This window comes from Mirounga angustirostris, unplaced genomic scaffold (assembly GCF_029215605.1).
Source record: "Mirounga angustirostris isolate CCGP_5_RB_7025 unplaced genomic scaffold, mMirAng1.0.hap1 SCAF_5, whole genome shotgun sequence".
NCBI lineage: Eukaryota > Metazoa > Chordata > Mammalia > Carnivora > Phocidae > Mirounga > Mirounga angustirostris.
The window spans coordinates 107,286,329-107,301,421 of record NW_026991713.1 but is presented as its reverse complement, the minus strand read 5'-3'; the positions used below and the strand labels follow the sequence as shown (position 1 = coordinate 107,301,421).

Below are 15,093 nucleotides of genomic sequence, written 5' to 3'. Positions count from 1 at the left end.
ATTGCAAATTTAGTCAAAACCATCAGTAACTTACTCCAGAGAAAAGCTGGGTATGTTCTCCAAACTAGTGTCAGCATGTCCAACAGGTTCAACGCGACTGTTGTCTTCTTCTGTCCCATCCTCATCCTAGAGACACACAGCACAAAGAGAAGAATATTCTGTGTTAGGTTTACTTCCAGAATGTGAAAAGAAATTGGATAAAACTGGAGTTTAATAGGCATTCTGATCATGTTAACTAGGTCCTTCTTCTAGGGAGGATCAGCTTTAACGATAAGATGGGTATGTGTATATGCCAAGCTGTATTTTAAAGCCACAGTCTCCTGAGTTAGCATATCCCAGGAGATGGACAAGATACCACTGCAGTAAGGAAAGAACTTCTACTTATGTGAATGTTCTTATAATTCTTATTTCACTCTTTGGTTTATGTTTTCAGGAATAATTATGCATTACTACAATGCTACGTTAATAAATAAATGTGCAGGGTACAGGTGATACTTGTTTAAAATTTTTACTAATCCAAATAGTTGAGACCATTAAAAACCTTAACAACTACCAAAATCTTCAATGTTCCTCAGTTCCTACTAAACCAGCTTGTCAAAATGAGCATGCAGTAAGTACCATCCTAGACTCAAATCTTTCATCCTCTGAAATTTCACATAAAGTTACCCTAAGCCAGCTGACTGGTTATCCAGAGGTATCTATGAAGGCATTAAGATCTTAGCCATAAAGAACCACTTCTGTTTACTCCTATTATGAAGGACCAAGCACAGGGAGAGGCACAAACAGCAAAATACTCAACCCCCACTTTCATATCCCTCCTTTTATGAAGGTAATATTGTAAGACATTACGTTCCAACACGTTATAGAAACTGGGTGAGTATGCTGGTACTACAAAAGGTGCATGTGGAATAAATGTGACGGCTACCTAAAAATAAATGAAATGCCACTCAAGAATATGCCTCATTTTATAATCTTGGCCATCATCTTTTCATTAAGGAGTTCACAGTTAAGTTGGCTTTCCAGGATAATTCAAATAATGATAAACATGACTGACTGATATCAAAGGTCTTTTTAACCAAATTAGAATATTTGGAAAAGACTTGGAATCTCCAATCATAGTGGCTAAGTGGCTCAGTGTGCTTCACCTTGGATCCACAGTGTCTGGCACCCAGTAGATACTCTGTATATTTTGCTAATAAAACAAAATCATCCCTAGAAATCGTTGGGGTAATAAGTTTCCAAATACACATAAATAAAATTTATTTAATCTGTTTCTTGGAAGTTTATATGTATAACTTATATAAACATAATTTGTTATGTATATATTATATACATAATATAATGTAATATATTACATACATAATATGTATATATAAACATAATTTATATATATGTATAACTTATATAAACATAATTTATTTAAACATAATTTGTCCAACAGTAACAAATATATATAGGATATATTTGTTATATATTCCACTATATAAATTTGGTAACAGTGATTTTCTATGTGAATTTATTAAACCACCTATATAGGAGTCTACCATTAAAGAAAAATTTTATATTTTTTAATCATGTATTTGAGAGACTCATAGTAGAAATCTATATGCCATCAACAAAGACATCAATCAACAAAATGGTAAGCAAAGGTCGTAGGTTCAGCACAGTGTTAAGCAATATTTTAAATTCTTCAAGCAATACTAAGGCAACACAGAGCAGCTGATTAATACCTAATTGACAATTCCTCTGTGAATCCACCAAAATAAGAAGATGAAGGCACAAAGTTTTTCTATGAGTTGTAGATAGACGTGTCCTCCATGGCAGTGTACTGCATGAAGTAAAGGTACTCGAAGATTGATGATCCTATGATTTAAGAGGCTCTAATATGCACTTCTTAGTCATCTATCTCTTTTAAGCACGAGCACACAATACATTTCAAAGGTTAACTAGCATCTTGAACCTGCCTAAGGACCACACTTTAAATGTAAACAAGAACTCCTGAAATTAGGCTTTTCCACTGGCAGTGGGGGTAGGAGGAGAGCAAAGTGATTGTTTATAAATCAGATGGAAAAGACAAAAATAATCTTTCAAGTTAAAAACATTTCATTTCAGGATTCATTAATAATTTAAGCCCCACTGAAATGTTACCATGATGTATAACCAGTGAAACACCTAAGTTATACTATGAAACAGCCACATAAATGAAATGCCCCAAACTACAGTGATAAAACAGTAACTGATAATTTACACATTCATTGTTCCCAGAGTGGCCATTATCAGGCCCCCAAGAGCATGTAGAATATTATTTCATGCTGCTGCATATGGTGTTCAGTTGAGATCACAACATTCACTGCCCTGAGGCTGAGCTGCAATTGCTATGGGAACCACAACTTAAAATTTCCCAACTTCTGGATGGGTAAATATCAACTCCTGTGCTGCTTTATTTTGTTGTTTTGTACTTCTAAAAAGCTGTGACTGAACATAGTTACTTTTAGCACAAGTTATATACTGAATTCTATTATAGACACAGAAAATGAAACTTGGCTTTTATTTATGTCAAATCAATACTGAAGGCCTAAAATATTAATTTAAACTACACAATGTTAAAAACTTCCAGGTGAGAAAATATACTTTTTATCTTTTCCCTTCTCTCCATTTTATAGCATTTTATAGCAGAGTTCGGGTTCAAGAATTAAACAGTTGGGTGTGAGTACCGACTCTACCATTTGCCAGTTTTATATCCTTAGGCAAGTTACATACCTCTTCTATATTTCTATCCCTTCTTCTGTAAAATACAAACAATAAAGACATCTTCCTAGGACTACTGAGAGGGATAAGATAATCTGTATAACAAGCATAACATGGTGCCTAACACATAATAATTGCCCAGTAAATGTTAGCTAGTACTTAAAAGAGAAATAAATAATACATGACATATAAAACATACCACAAATAAACAATTTAAGGCAATGTTACACAATTATATTTTAAGAGTACAAATTCATCCATTCATACTTTTTGCCTTACAAGACAACTTAATATTAAACATATTACCTACTCAATTAAATACAAAATCTACATTTTAGAAACATTCATAAAACCTGATATTTGTTGCGTTTTGCTACATACAAAGTACCTTCATTGTAAAATGTCTTTGAAATGAGAATACACATTAAAAAATATAAACAGCTAAATGATGTATACAATCAAATAAATGGCACAAGGAAGAAAACACTACGGGTTACTGGTTGAGGGAATTTTCAGAGGAAAAGCAGATGTCAAGAACTATGAAGAGCCTGGGTGGCTCAATCAGTTAAGTGTCTGCCTTCGGCTCAGGTCATGATCCCAGGGTCCTGAGATCGAGTCCCACATGGGGCTCCCTGCTCAGAAGGGAATCTGCTTCTCCCTCAGCCTGCCACTCCCCCTGCTCATGCGCTCGCATGGTCTCTCTCTCTCTCTCTCTCTGACAAATAAACAAATAAAATCTTAAAAAAAAAAAAACTATGAAGAGTCTATGATTTTATCCCACTTAAAAGCTCCTAACTTAGCCTGCATCGCTTCATGGATGCTAGCGGAAAAAAACGAGACCCCCCCAGGTCAGAGACAAAGGACAGTTTATTACAGCAATAGCCAAAGTATCATCCTGTTACACACTTTTCTGCAGCTAAAATTCTTACAAAGCGATGTGAAGAGAACCAGGAACGCTGGTGCACACAGAATAAACCTGAGCTTAGGGAACCCAAATACCTTACATAGGCAGCAGCATGTCTGCCCGTTACTATGGAGGGAGACACACTATATCGATCTTCCAAGGTTGTTTGCTGTACATACATCCTTGGCAAGGATAGTCCACAACAAAGGCCTCTGCTCTCAAGATATACGAAAATGGAAGAGAAAAACGGAGAATTATCTCCCAACAACAGAGCTTAATCTAAGCATTGCCAAATGGTAGCATTTGTATGATTGCTAGCAAACTAAAACTAGGAATATCAGTAACAAAATGCCCTATCATAACAATGCTTTTTAAAGTAACATTAAATTCTACTAGATAACAGTCATACCTTCTATATTAAAACAAATTTTTCAGTGGGGATTTATTTCTATGTTCAACCAACCAAACAAAAATCAAGTATGAAAGTTGAAAAAAAATCTTCAGATATGCGATTTCTTTATTTCCCATGGACCCTTTCGTAGTAAGCTATTTTTGGATATGCTCCAGCAAAATCCAAGAAATTCAATAAAGCAATGGACAGAACCCAAGGAAAGTCCCAGAATAAGGTGAAAAGACACCTCAGAGAAGAAGCCGCCAAGTCAGATTAGAGCAAAAGGATACAGAAGTTTGGAAAGTCTATCTCCCTGAGAAAAAAAGAAATTAATAATTGGTCTGATATTTTTGAACATTTGGGAAATATTTTTTAACAGACCTGTTAGAGAATGTGGGGGGAAAGTTCAGAAATATAGAGATAAAACAAAATAGATTTTTAAAAGGTCAAAAGCAATTGACTCCAGGAACAACAAAGGAAAATGTGTAGGGGAAAAAAAATTAATCAGAGTACCTACTTGGTCATGCAGTGAGCCACAAACTGCCATCTAATGTGACACTGGCTACTGACTTCACTTAGACATCTAATGTGAGGAGACGGGAACACGGCAAGTATAGGTGGCAGAAAAAGAAAAAACCTTCATCTTCCACAGTGTAAGTCAACAGATGTAAGTAACTGGTCGCCAGGAAAGAGCAACCTAAATATTTTATTTAGAAACATGGAAGTAAATACAAGAATAAATACCTATATAAACAGTCCCTCTGGGGAGAGGGACCGGGAGAATCAAGAGGAGCAGTACAGAGTGCTCATTTTTTCATTAAAAGTCTTCTAGTATTATTTTTATACTTTTATTCTGACTACATATTTGAGATGCCCAAAGTACCTAAGGCTGAAAACCCAACCTGCCAGCAAGGCAGCATCCTGGGAAGGAGCAGTCCACATAACTGTCCCGGACCTGGAGCTACTCCTGTGTGTCCCAACTCAGGTGCAGGAAAAGACTCACATTAGCAGGCTGCAAGCGCTACTCGCTACTCGGGTTTCCAAGCCTCAGGCCCCACAGAAGTATGTACCTCAAAACAACACCACTGGTCAGGGCGCCTGGGTGGCTCAGTTGGTTAAGCGACTGCCTTCGGCTCAGGTCATGATCCTGGAGTCCCGGGATTGAGTCCTGCGTCGGGCTCCCTGCTCAGCGGGGAGTCTGCTTCTCCCTCTGACCCTCCCCACTCTCATGCTCTCTCTCCCTCTCAAATAAATAAATAAAATCTTTAAAAAAAAAAAAAAAAAACCACCACCACTGGCAAAGCTGCTTGTCCCATGTTTATAGTTTTCTGAGTCCATATGCAATTTACTAATCAGAGGTCACTTTTACCGTATAAAGATAGTGGATGGAAGTCTTTATCAGGTTTTCGGAGAAAGAGAGCCAAAAAATAACTGAAGTTTAAATTCTCATGCAGAAGAGGGGAAAGATTTTGTTACTCTTTTGCCTTATTACCATATTATACGGATCTAAGCAGAATTTTTTTGTAAAGATGGAAGCGTTCTAGTCAAAGGAGAGAAAAGAATAAGAGAAAATGAAAATGTGATAAGCTTGGGTGAGGAGGATGAGTTTTAGATCAGGTTAGAAATGTGTACTAGACAAGTGGAGATGAAGACATGAATTTATTTGTTTTCTGCTTCTAGGAAAAATTAATCTTATTCTCTTCCATACTATGAATAATATCAAGGCTAACCCTCAACTTAAAAAGCCCTTACAGAACCAAGGGATGATACATTCTGAAATCACAAGCACTCACATGAACTATGTGTTTAAAGAAAACTGAATTTGGCTAAACTCCTTAATTTCAAAAAATATCTAGTTGTATTTTTTCCTGCTTGAGTCCTAAATATCTTCTCTATAGTCACAGATTTAAAAAAAAAAAAATACACACACACACACATATATCCAAAACCATAAGTAGAAGTCATTGCAAAGAAGGAAAGGATCTGCAATTAGAACACTTAACTGAATGCTGCCTCCATCGATCACCATACAAAATAAGAGGACAAACTTGTTAACTGGTTTGCTTATAAAAGCAAGGAAATGAAAAGCACACATTCTGCTTTACAGCAACACAATAAAACTTTATCTAGAAACCAACCACCTGTATATCCATATTTAAACTCCAAGTTCCAAAGAATTAAATATTGTGAATAGTTATTACTTGAAAAAACGCCTATAATTTTAAGAAATAATTTACCATTTTAAAAACATTTTATAAAAAACTAATTATTTGCCTCCTTAAATTTCCTGCACACCTATCTTTGATCTTTATGTTTAGGAAACACAAAAGGAAATGAAAGTTCTGATGCTATCTTTTTAAACAAATTTACAATATTTTTCAAGTGTTTTTATTATTCTTAACAATAAATAATTTAATGGGTTCAATTATATTGCTACAAAAATGCTTAAGTAAACAGTCTCTCACACTTTCTAGAATGCCTCCAAGACTTTCCAAACTTAATGAGAGACACATTAACTACTAATGAGCTACAGCATCTCCCCCCCAAAAATATTTACTTGGATATTCACAGCATGAATTAAATCACTTTTGGGGGGATCACATTTGGGGAAAAACAATTCCACGGGGAATCTCTTTCCACATCCCCTAAGTATTATAAATAGAATTCCAGAAGGCTTTTGTGTTAATGTTGCCACGACTTGATTAATTGGTCAAATCACCAGGGAAAAGTAATTTCCCATCACATGTGGAAAACGATTGAAAATATCTAGGGGAGGGGGACTTCTCAACTGAGAATGGTAAATCTATAGCAACCTTCTAAACAAATAAAATCAGGAAATGTGTAATATAATTTTATTTCATGGTCCTTATATTCTACTTGAGTAAAAACATTTATGAAAAAAAAAACTGATTCAAATCCTTTAAGGACAGACAATACTAGATAATAAGACCTCTTAAAAAATATTTTCTTGTACTGTATTGGGGAATTAATAACCGTTATACTTTTAAATACAGTGCAGTTCATTACAACATAAACTGTACACCACAGAACCCAGAGGTCAACACCAAATAATTGTGGCTTATATTAGGAACGATTCAGTACTTGTGATGTCGAGTATTAAATGTGAGCTTTATCCCCTCAACAGGATTCCAAACATTCTCATCTCAAGCTAAGACTGATCAAATGGAATGGTAAACACAGTATTTAACACAGCCCATGAAATTTTCATTTACCACAGAAATGAAACATTTCCTGTCTTGGAACATACACAACATGACTCCACACAACCCAAGGCAAGAGAAGAGTCTTTAAAAGAAGAACAGATGGTGCTGATTTATGAAAGCTATCTCACTACAGAGAACAACAAAAAGTATGTATCTTTGCACCTGTTACATGCAGAGTGGAATCTCAAAATTAAGTTCCAAAATATAAGTCTGCTTCTCACAGATTATTAGAATTTCAGGGCATGGAGAAATCGTACTGGAAGACATCTGGTCCAATATCCAATCATACACTGGAATCTCTTCCTTCACTTAATTCTTCCATTTTTTCCTGTGCCCCCATGATACACAAAAGAAGCTTTACATATTAATCCTTACTAAGAATCACTGAATTCAATAACCCCAGCATCCCACCTGGCATCATCTGCCTCACTCCTATCCATACTTATGCCAAACAGATGACCACTCGAAGTATCTATCACCACGTCAGCAATACTGAAGACACCTGCTATGCACGAAGTGCCTCTGTACTATTTCCAGTCCCCCCACCACACAGGAATGGCCAGGTAGCCATCCATTGGATGATATGATTTTAATCAACCTTATCAATCTGGTTTCATAGGGGGCTTGTGTACCAGAATAACACCCAATTGTTTTCTTTTGAACATTCCTTAAAAAACTAATGTATGGATTGTTGAAATGTATGGATTTTGTCATCTGACCATCTTGCCTTTCTTTTTTTAATTTATTTATTCATGAGAGACAGAGAGAGAGAGAGAGAGAGGCAGAGGGAGAAGCAGGCTCCCAAGGAGCAGGGAGCCCGATGCGGAACTCGATCCCAGGACCCTGGGATCATGACCTGAGCCGAAGGCAGACGCTTAACCATCTGAGCCACCCAGGTGCCCCATCTTGCCTTTCTAATAACATTCTAAACCTTACTGAGGTGACATTTTTAAATGTTTTATTCTGGGGGTGAAGTAAGTAATACCCAGGTAAGTAAAAGAGACTTATCTCACTCAGTGGTATATTAAAACACCGTATGTTTAAAATATATATTTTTCTTCATTCAAAAAACATATTCTCCTTGGCTTAAAAATGATTTCAAAATTAATATTTGAAGGAACTAAAATAATTTTAAAATAAACTTTCATTTAAATCAATAAAAAACTGAAACAAATTATTTCTTGCTAGTGATCAGTGCAAATCACTTAAAGAGGCAAGAAACTTACAGATTTTATATATAACAAAAAATAAAAACGATAATTGCTAATATATATTGAAGACCTACGATGTGCCATTCAGTAGAGAATCTACCTCTTTAGTCTTCGATACAACCTCAGTTTAATCCTCAACACAACCCTTAAGCATATTCTAATAAACAAAACAATGGGATTTTATTTTAAAGATGTATTTTATTTTTTGTTTTAAAGATTTTATTTATTTGACAGAGAGAGACACAGCGAAAGGGAACACAAGCAGGGGGGAGTGGGAGAAGGAGAAGCAGGCTTCCTGCTGAGCAGGGAGCCCGATGCAGGGCTCGATCCCAGGACCCCGGGATCACGACCTGAGTCGAAGGCAGTCGCTTAACCAACTGAGCCACCCAGTCATCCCAAGATGTATTTTATTTTAGAGAGAGAGTCCATAAGCATGCAAGCGGGGGCAGGGGTAGCAGGCGAGAGAGAGGGCGAGAGAGAGAGAGAGAATCTCAAGCCAATTTGGCCCTGAGTGCAGAGCCCCAGACGGCACTTGATCCCAGGACCCTGAGATCATGACCTGAGCCAAAATCAAGAGTCAGCCACTTAAACAACTGAGCCACCCAGGTGCCCCCAAATATATGGGATTTCTAATGAATTACATGTGAAACTTTTTCCCAAACATAAGCTAGCAACATAACCACATGACAAGTTCCCAGTAATCTATGCACAATGCAGTTTGGATAACAGAGCTGTGTTGCTGACATGCAAAGTATTTGTTAATAAGGTTTACTACACACTGTATGTGAGATTATGTCTAGAAATGCACTGGGCATGCCCAGCATGTGCAGCAGTGCAATGAATGACGGAGCTGGGCAGAAACCCACCCACCTCGGCTACATCCTTATTCATGTCACCACACCCTACATTCCTAATCGGAATAAAGGAAGTAACTTGATCTGTCCCGGAAGCTGTGATGGACTCACAGATACCACTACGTGCACAGCACCTTACCTATAAAAATAAAATTTTTAGAGAAAAGAGAAAGAACCAATTTTACTAAACATCTACAACACAACACAAACTGCATATACACTCTTTCATTTAATCCTCACAACAAAGTAGGAGTTCTCATTATGAGAAATTAGGCCTAGAAAAGATTTCACCTTTCCCTGCAGTGGCTGAGCTGGGATTTTGAAAATGGCATCAAAAGGCCTATGGTTTGAGATTTGCCATGTTTTTTCACTCCATTTTACTCAAGGAAGAGTGACCAAAGCTAGTAAGTAATGCATGTGATCCTAGCCAACTAGTTAGTGTCAGGGTCAGGATCTATGAGAAGAGAAAATGTAATAAAATTTATGTTGTTAAAAAAAAAAACCCACAGAACATTAAATTCTGAACATATCATAAATGAACTTTCATATGGAGAATTACTATCAAAATTGGGGGAGGGGTGTCATTTTAAGATAAACACAGGAAGAATGAACATCAGGAAATTTTACCAGTGGTTATATTTGGGTGGCAAGACTACAAGTGATTTTTATTGTGTCTTTATAGAATTAAGTATTTTTACCATGAGCACAAAATCTTCTTACAATAAAGGCTATTTTTATTGATTTTTTTAAACCTTACAATACTTTTATAAAGGATTTTTTATTACATAATATCACATTATAATTTCCCTGAAAAGTGACTTTGCATAGAATCAAGGGCTTAAAAATAAAACAGAACATTATAAGGAAGTACAAAGATGGGATTATTCATTGGTATTGATATGTATCATATTTAATCAGTCTTAGAAATCAAGCAGAGATTTTTTAAAAATCACTTTCTACGTGTAGTATTCGGAATGGGAGAAAGATTAAGATGAGAAAAAGACTTCTTAAGATACCATATAAATTAGATAACCAGAAGAAATTTCAATTAAACAGAACCAAAGAAAGAATGGAGATGAGTGAAGAAGAGTCACACCAAGACAAGTTCATCATTGAGCCCTGTGGTCCACAAATACCTAAGAGGACTTTCATTAAGGACCAAGATATATATTTTTTATCCTGTTTTCCTAAATGATAAATACATATTTCACCATTAATAATTTTGAAGGGCTTATTAAGAAAACATATAGCAGTCCCCAGAGTTCTACATTATTTTAAATTGTTAATAAGCAAGTAAAGAGTAACACATGGGTCCTATAGCAAAATCCATGCATGTAAACATATATTAGAATGTGTACTGGTTTATTACTTCCCAATGCAATATTATAATTTCACAAATGAAATGTAGTCATTAACTTACTTGAAACCAGTAAAGAGTTTGGATAAAGTAAGTAGTTTAAAAAAAAATGCTTTCATTCAATTTTCTAGTTGAATTCAATGAAGCAAAAACTAGTTGGTAGATTTCCTGGGGATTGAGAGAATGTATTCTCTTAAACAAAATGAAACTGATTATATGTTTGACACAGGGTACATAGCAATGACGGTTAGTTTGAATGCCAATTTTAGATCATGGTTCAACAGTTTATAATAGCATTAGAGATTAACATTAATAAAACTAATTAGCTATGCATTACTGCATTGTCTCTAATACCCAGAATGTAATAAAAATGCCAAACAAAAATTAAGATATTAAAGAAATACAACTAATCTAAAGTATTAGACATGTGTTATATTTGATATAGCACTTTAGCCTGGTTGTTAAAAACAAGGATTCTGCATGATTCTGACAAATTATGTAACTTCTCTGTGCCTCAGCTTACTCATTTATAGACTGGGAAGAGTACTGTCTACTGAGTTTCTGACAATCATAGTAATTAATTAATGTCAAATACATGGAACACTGCCTCACAATGATTAAGTACTAAGACCCCCTTGTACATAAGTAAAACTCAATCTTTATTTATAAAGTATCATTTGGTTTTAAAATAAATCTGTCTTCTATCTTATATAAAACAAAACTTTGGTTATAATTATGATAATAATGATTATAGTATGTCATGATTGTAAGTGATGACATGATTAAAGTATGTCATGCTCCCCAAGAAAACAATGTACTGATCAAGATGAGTCCTAGCTTTTCCACCTTACATTTGGTACTTCTTTCTAGTGTTTTGAAATCGTATTTTTCTTTGCTTACACAGGAATAGCAATAAAATAGAAATGTTTTAATTGATGTATTTTATTTCAAATTATACAGAAAACATTTTTAAATGATTTAATATTCCATCACTTCACTTATCATAGGCTATTTTTCAACTCCAGTCATCACAGATTTCTAAATAAAAACATTTCAATATTTAAGATTATGTTCTTTGAAAGGAGTCTAAAATAGAATGCTTCAAATGACATGATCATTTTAAAGAGCTCAGTGCTCATTTATTTTCTGAAAGGACCAAATCAATTGATAGTTCTACCAGACTCATATTAAACTGTCCATTTCACAACTTTTATGGTCTATACTGGAAGACAATTCTCCATCAGAATCTGGCATATTTGCAAGTCTTGAGAACATAGGTAGTACTTCCCTCCCAAGGGAGATACCAAAACTTCTATAACATAACCCACAGAGCATGCAGGCCTTATTTCTGGGCCACTGGTGACACTTCCATGAGCCTGGGCACAAGAGGAACCGAACCAAATATGCTGATGCTCGTGCTGCTAGCTGTGCTGACAGTAATAAAATTTTTCATCTCTGACCCAGGAGTCTCATCCTCCATCACCATCCATGCAATTGTAGCAGGCTAACTAGCTAGCTTGTAACAGGATAAAATTTTAGACCCTTCTCAGTTCTTGACTGGCTACCCTGAGACAGACAGACAGACACACACACACAAACACACACGCGCGCACGCCCCTTAGTTAATCTGATCAACAAGAAGCCTTGTTGTCATTCTAGTTTGAATTCAATGTTACTAGTGAGACTGAATATATCACCATGTTTGTGAAATGGTCACATACCCTCTCTGTACATTTTTTATTCATTTCAATCATTTATCAGGAGCTTATCTTTTCTAAGAATTTTAACAAAATCTTTATAGACTAGTAGTATTACTCCTTTAAGATATCATCTAGATTACCAATTTATGGTTTGTGTTCATTTTGTGTGAAATGAAGGTGGTGATACAAAGGAACAGTACTTTATAAAAGCAATTTTCTCCTTTCACTGCTTTCCTTCTGCCTTTTAATAAGGACCCATACTTTCACTTCCTGTCACCTTTCCTTTCACCCACGTCCCAAAAGATATCAACTCTCTGCTTTAAGGTGTAACCTTTAGAAATATTTCCAACCAAAAACAGTCTAGAGGAAAGATCTGTTTAGGAGCAGTGACTGCCTAGAATGTCCATTTCAACACGTTCACTTATTACTAAAATTTCTTGAATCAGAGAAATGAATTAAATGCTGGGAGATCATTTCATTAGATTTAATAACCGTATCATTTGCTTTTGATTACACAATTTGATCCAATTATGTCAGTACTTTTGGTTTCCTCAGGTTGTTCCCTTGGGATATAATTAAATCCGGAATTCATGATTTGCAAATGGACTAAAAAACTTCAGCTCATTTTATATGAAAGACTGTCTTATCAATATTTACCAGAAAGAGATGCCTTTAGAAAAAAGAGCCTCATTATAATTTTTAGTATAAAACGATTGAATAAATGATATATAGGACAAATAAAAAATATAAAACACAACAGACACTAGTTACTTTTAGTTACAAAAATAAAACGTTTGAAATATTTATTTAGGTCATACTCAGGGACAGAAACTGTTTTACTCTTGAAATATTCCAGTAAAAGAAGATCAAGTTGTCCGCTTACTTGTTCTCCAAATAATAGACCAGGTTGATTTGGGCTACTTGCAATAGGAATTTTCCCTCTCAAAGTTATCAGTTTCCATCAGTAGGAAACAGACTTTGTAACTAGTAACAGATTAAAATAAATTTTAAAACATTCAACAGTAGGTATATTTTTAAAAGCCACAACAACACCTATCCATTTAATACCAGGACTCTAGAGGGTAGACATGTTTATGCACATGAATAATGCGCAGCATCTTCAGATAAAGACAAAGAAGAGGGAAGTACATTCAGAAGCCTTTCACACTTTTCCTGTAAAGTCAGCTCAGCCTTTGTTATTCAGATTAGCTTTGCAAGGGCCAGAGCTACCTTTTTTTCCCCCTTATTTAAGAAATCTTTTGAATACCAAATACTATTTCCTATTCAAAACCCTAAATCTGTCATTAGGCAATTTCTAAAATAAGTCTCATCGCTCTTTCATCCTGATTCTTCCTTCTCTCTGTAATCCCCAGTTGCCCAATTCAGGGATCTGTATCAGCAGGTTGCACTTCTCAGGCTCTGGCCATCTCTTGGACATAAAATGTGAAACCCACTCCTCATCTGGCCACACCTCTTTGTCTCTGTTCTCAATCACTGTGAAAATCATCTTTACGTATGAGAATTCTTTGTAAAAATCGAATTGCAGGGAACTTGTGGGGGGGGGCACCTATAAATATTCTTTAGGGTAGGAAGTCAGGTATTAACACAATTCCATCTTCTTAAAAGAATCATTAAACCGTGAGAAAATTTGCGACACCAGTAATAATGTTGCCAAACACAGCAGCTGAGTCAAACGTATTTGACTAGGTCAAAGAGACATGCACTTAGAGATCTCCTTTCTTCTGACAAAGAAATACCATCAAGACCCAAATCATATTTTCAAAAGAGGAGCACATATATTGTACTCCACAAGCCTAAGGAGAGGCCTGCTATGTTGCAGGTGTCTTCCCAATGCACTTAAAATTCTATGACACCATTAAAAACACCCCCCCCAAAGAACACCCAGCCTTGCCTTGCTTCTCTAATAGGACTAGAAAGCTTAAAAGGGTCAGTTTTAAATCATAACCTTGGACAAAATCCTGAGGTTTCTATCAAAGCAATGCCACTAAGAAAGCATTGGTAAATTGTAACCTGACCCAGCACCTCTCCGGCAAATCCTCCAGGGGCTCATGGACAGAGAGGTGGGTAGGCTGGTAAAAGCAGTTGACAGACATGAGGAAATCCACTTGGGATAATCAGAAGTTTGACCACTCAGGTTAAAGACAAAAATCAATGCAATGAAGGACTGCCAAAGCAGTGACTTAGAGGGGTAGCCAAAAGCTTCCAGCGGTTGGTGTGAAGATGTGACAGGAACAGGAGTGCACTGATCCATGTCTAACAACTGGCTCTCAAAGGAAAAAAAAAAAAAAAGACCTAATTTGTAGCATCTGCCAACACCTGTGATACAAATACCCCACCCCACCGGAAGACTGCAAGCTACTGACATAGTGTCATCGAACAGAGCCGGGAAGACATCGGCACCATCAGCTGTGGGCTCTTACGAGAGTACTTGTGAGTACTACTAGAAAGAAAGGTGAGTTCTTAGAAGATTAATAAAGAAAATCAATAATATAAAGTATCAACACTCTTTTTGACACCAGATTATTGCTTCCTTTCGTTTTACATCCTAACAGGGATATTCATATATCAGATGTTTAAATCTTATTTGAACCAACCAACAAATGAATTACTATCAATGAATGCATTCATAACAACAACAAACCACTCTAACAGCAAAAGGACCATTCTTATCTACAATCAAACA

At 35.9% G+C, this 15,093-nt stretch overlaps 1 protein-coding gene across 23 annotated transcripts in view; it reads right to left on the bottom strand.

Annotated features, from left to right (window-relative positions):
- Nucleotides 1-15,093, bottom strand: part of PARD3 (par-3 family cell polarity regulator) — a 665,712-nt gene that overhangs the window by 284,548 nt on the left and 366,071 nt on the right. For all 23 annotated transcript variants that reach the window (XR_010411651.1, XM_045874201.3, XM_045874191.3 and 20 more), the window contains one exon: nt 35-126. Coding sequence is in view for 22 of the 23 variants with exons in the window: in XM_045874201.3 (XP_045730157.1) it covers nt 35-126 (92 nt within the window). In the remaining variant the exon portion in view is untranslated. The remainder of the gene's footprint in view (nt 1-34; nt 127-15,093) is intronic.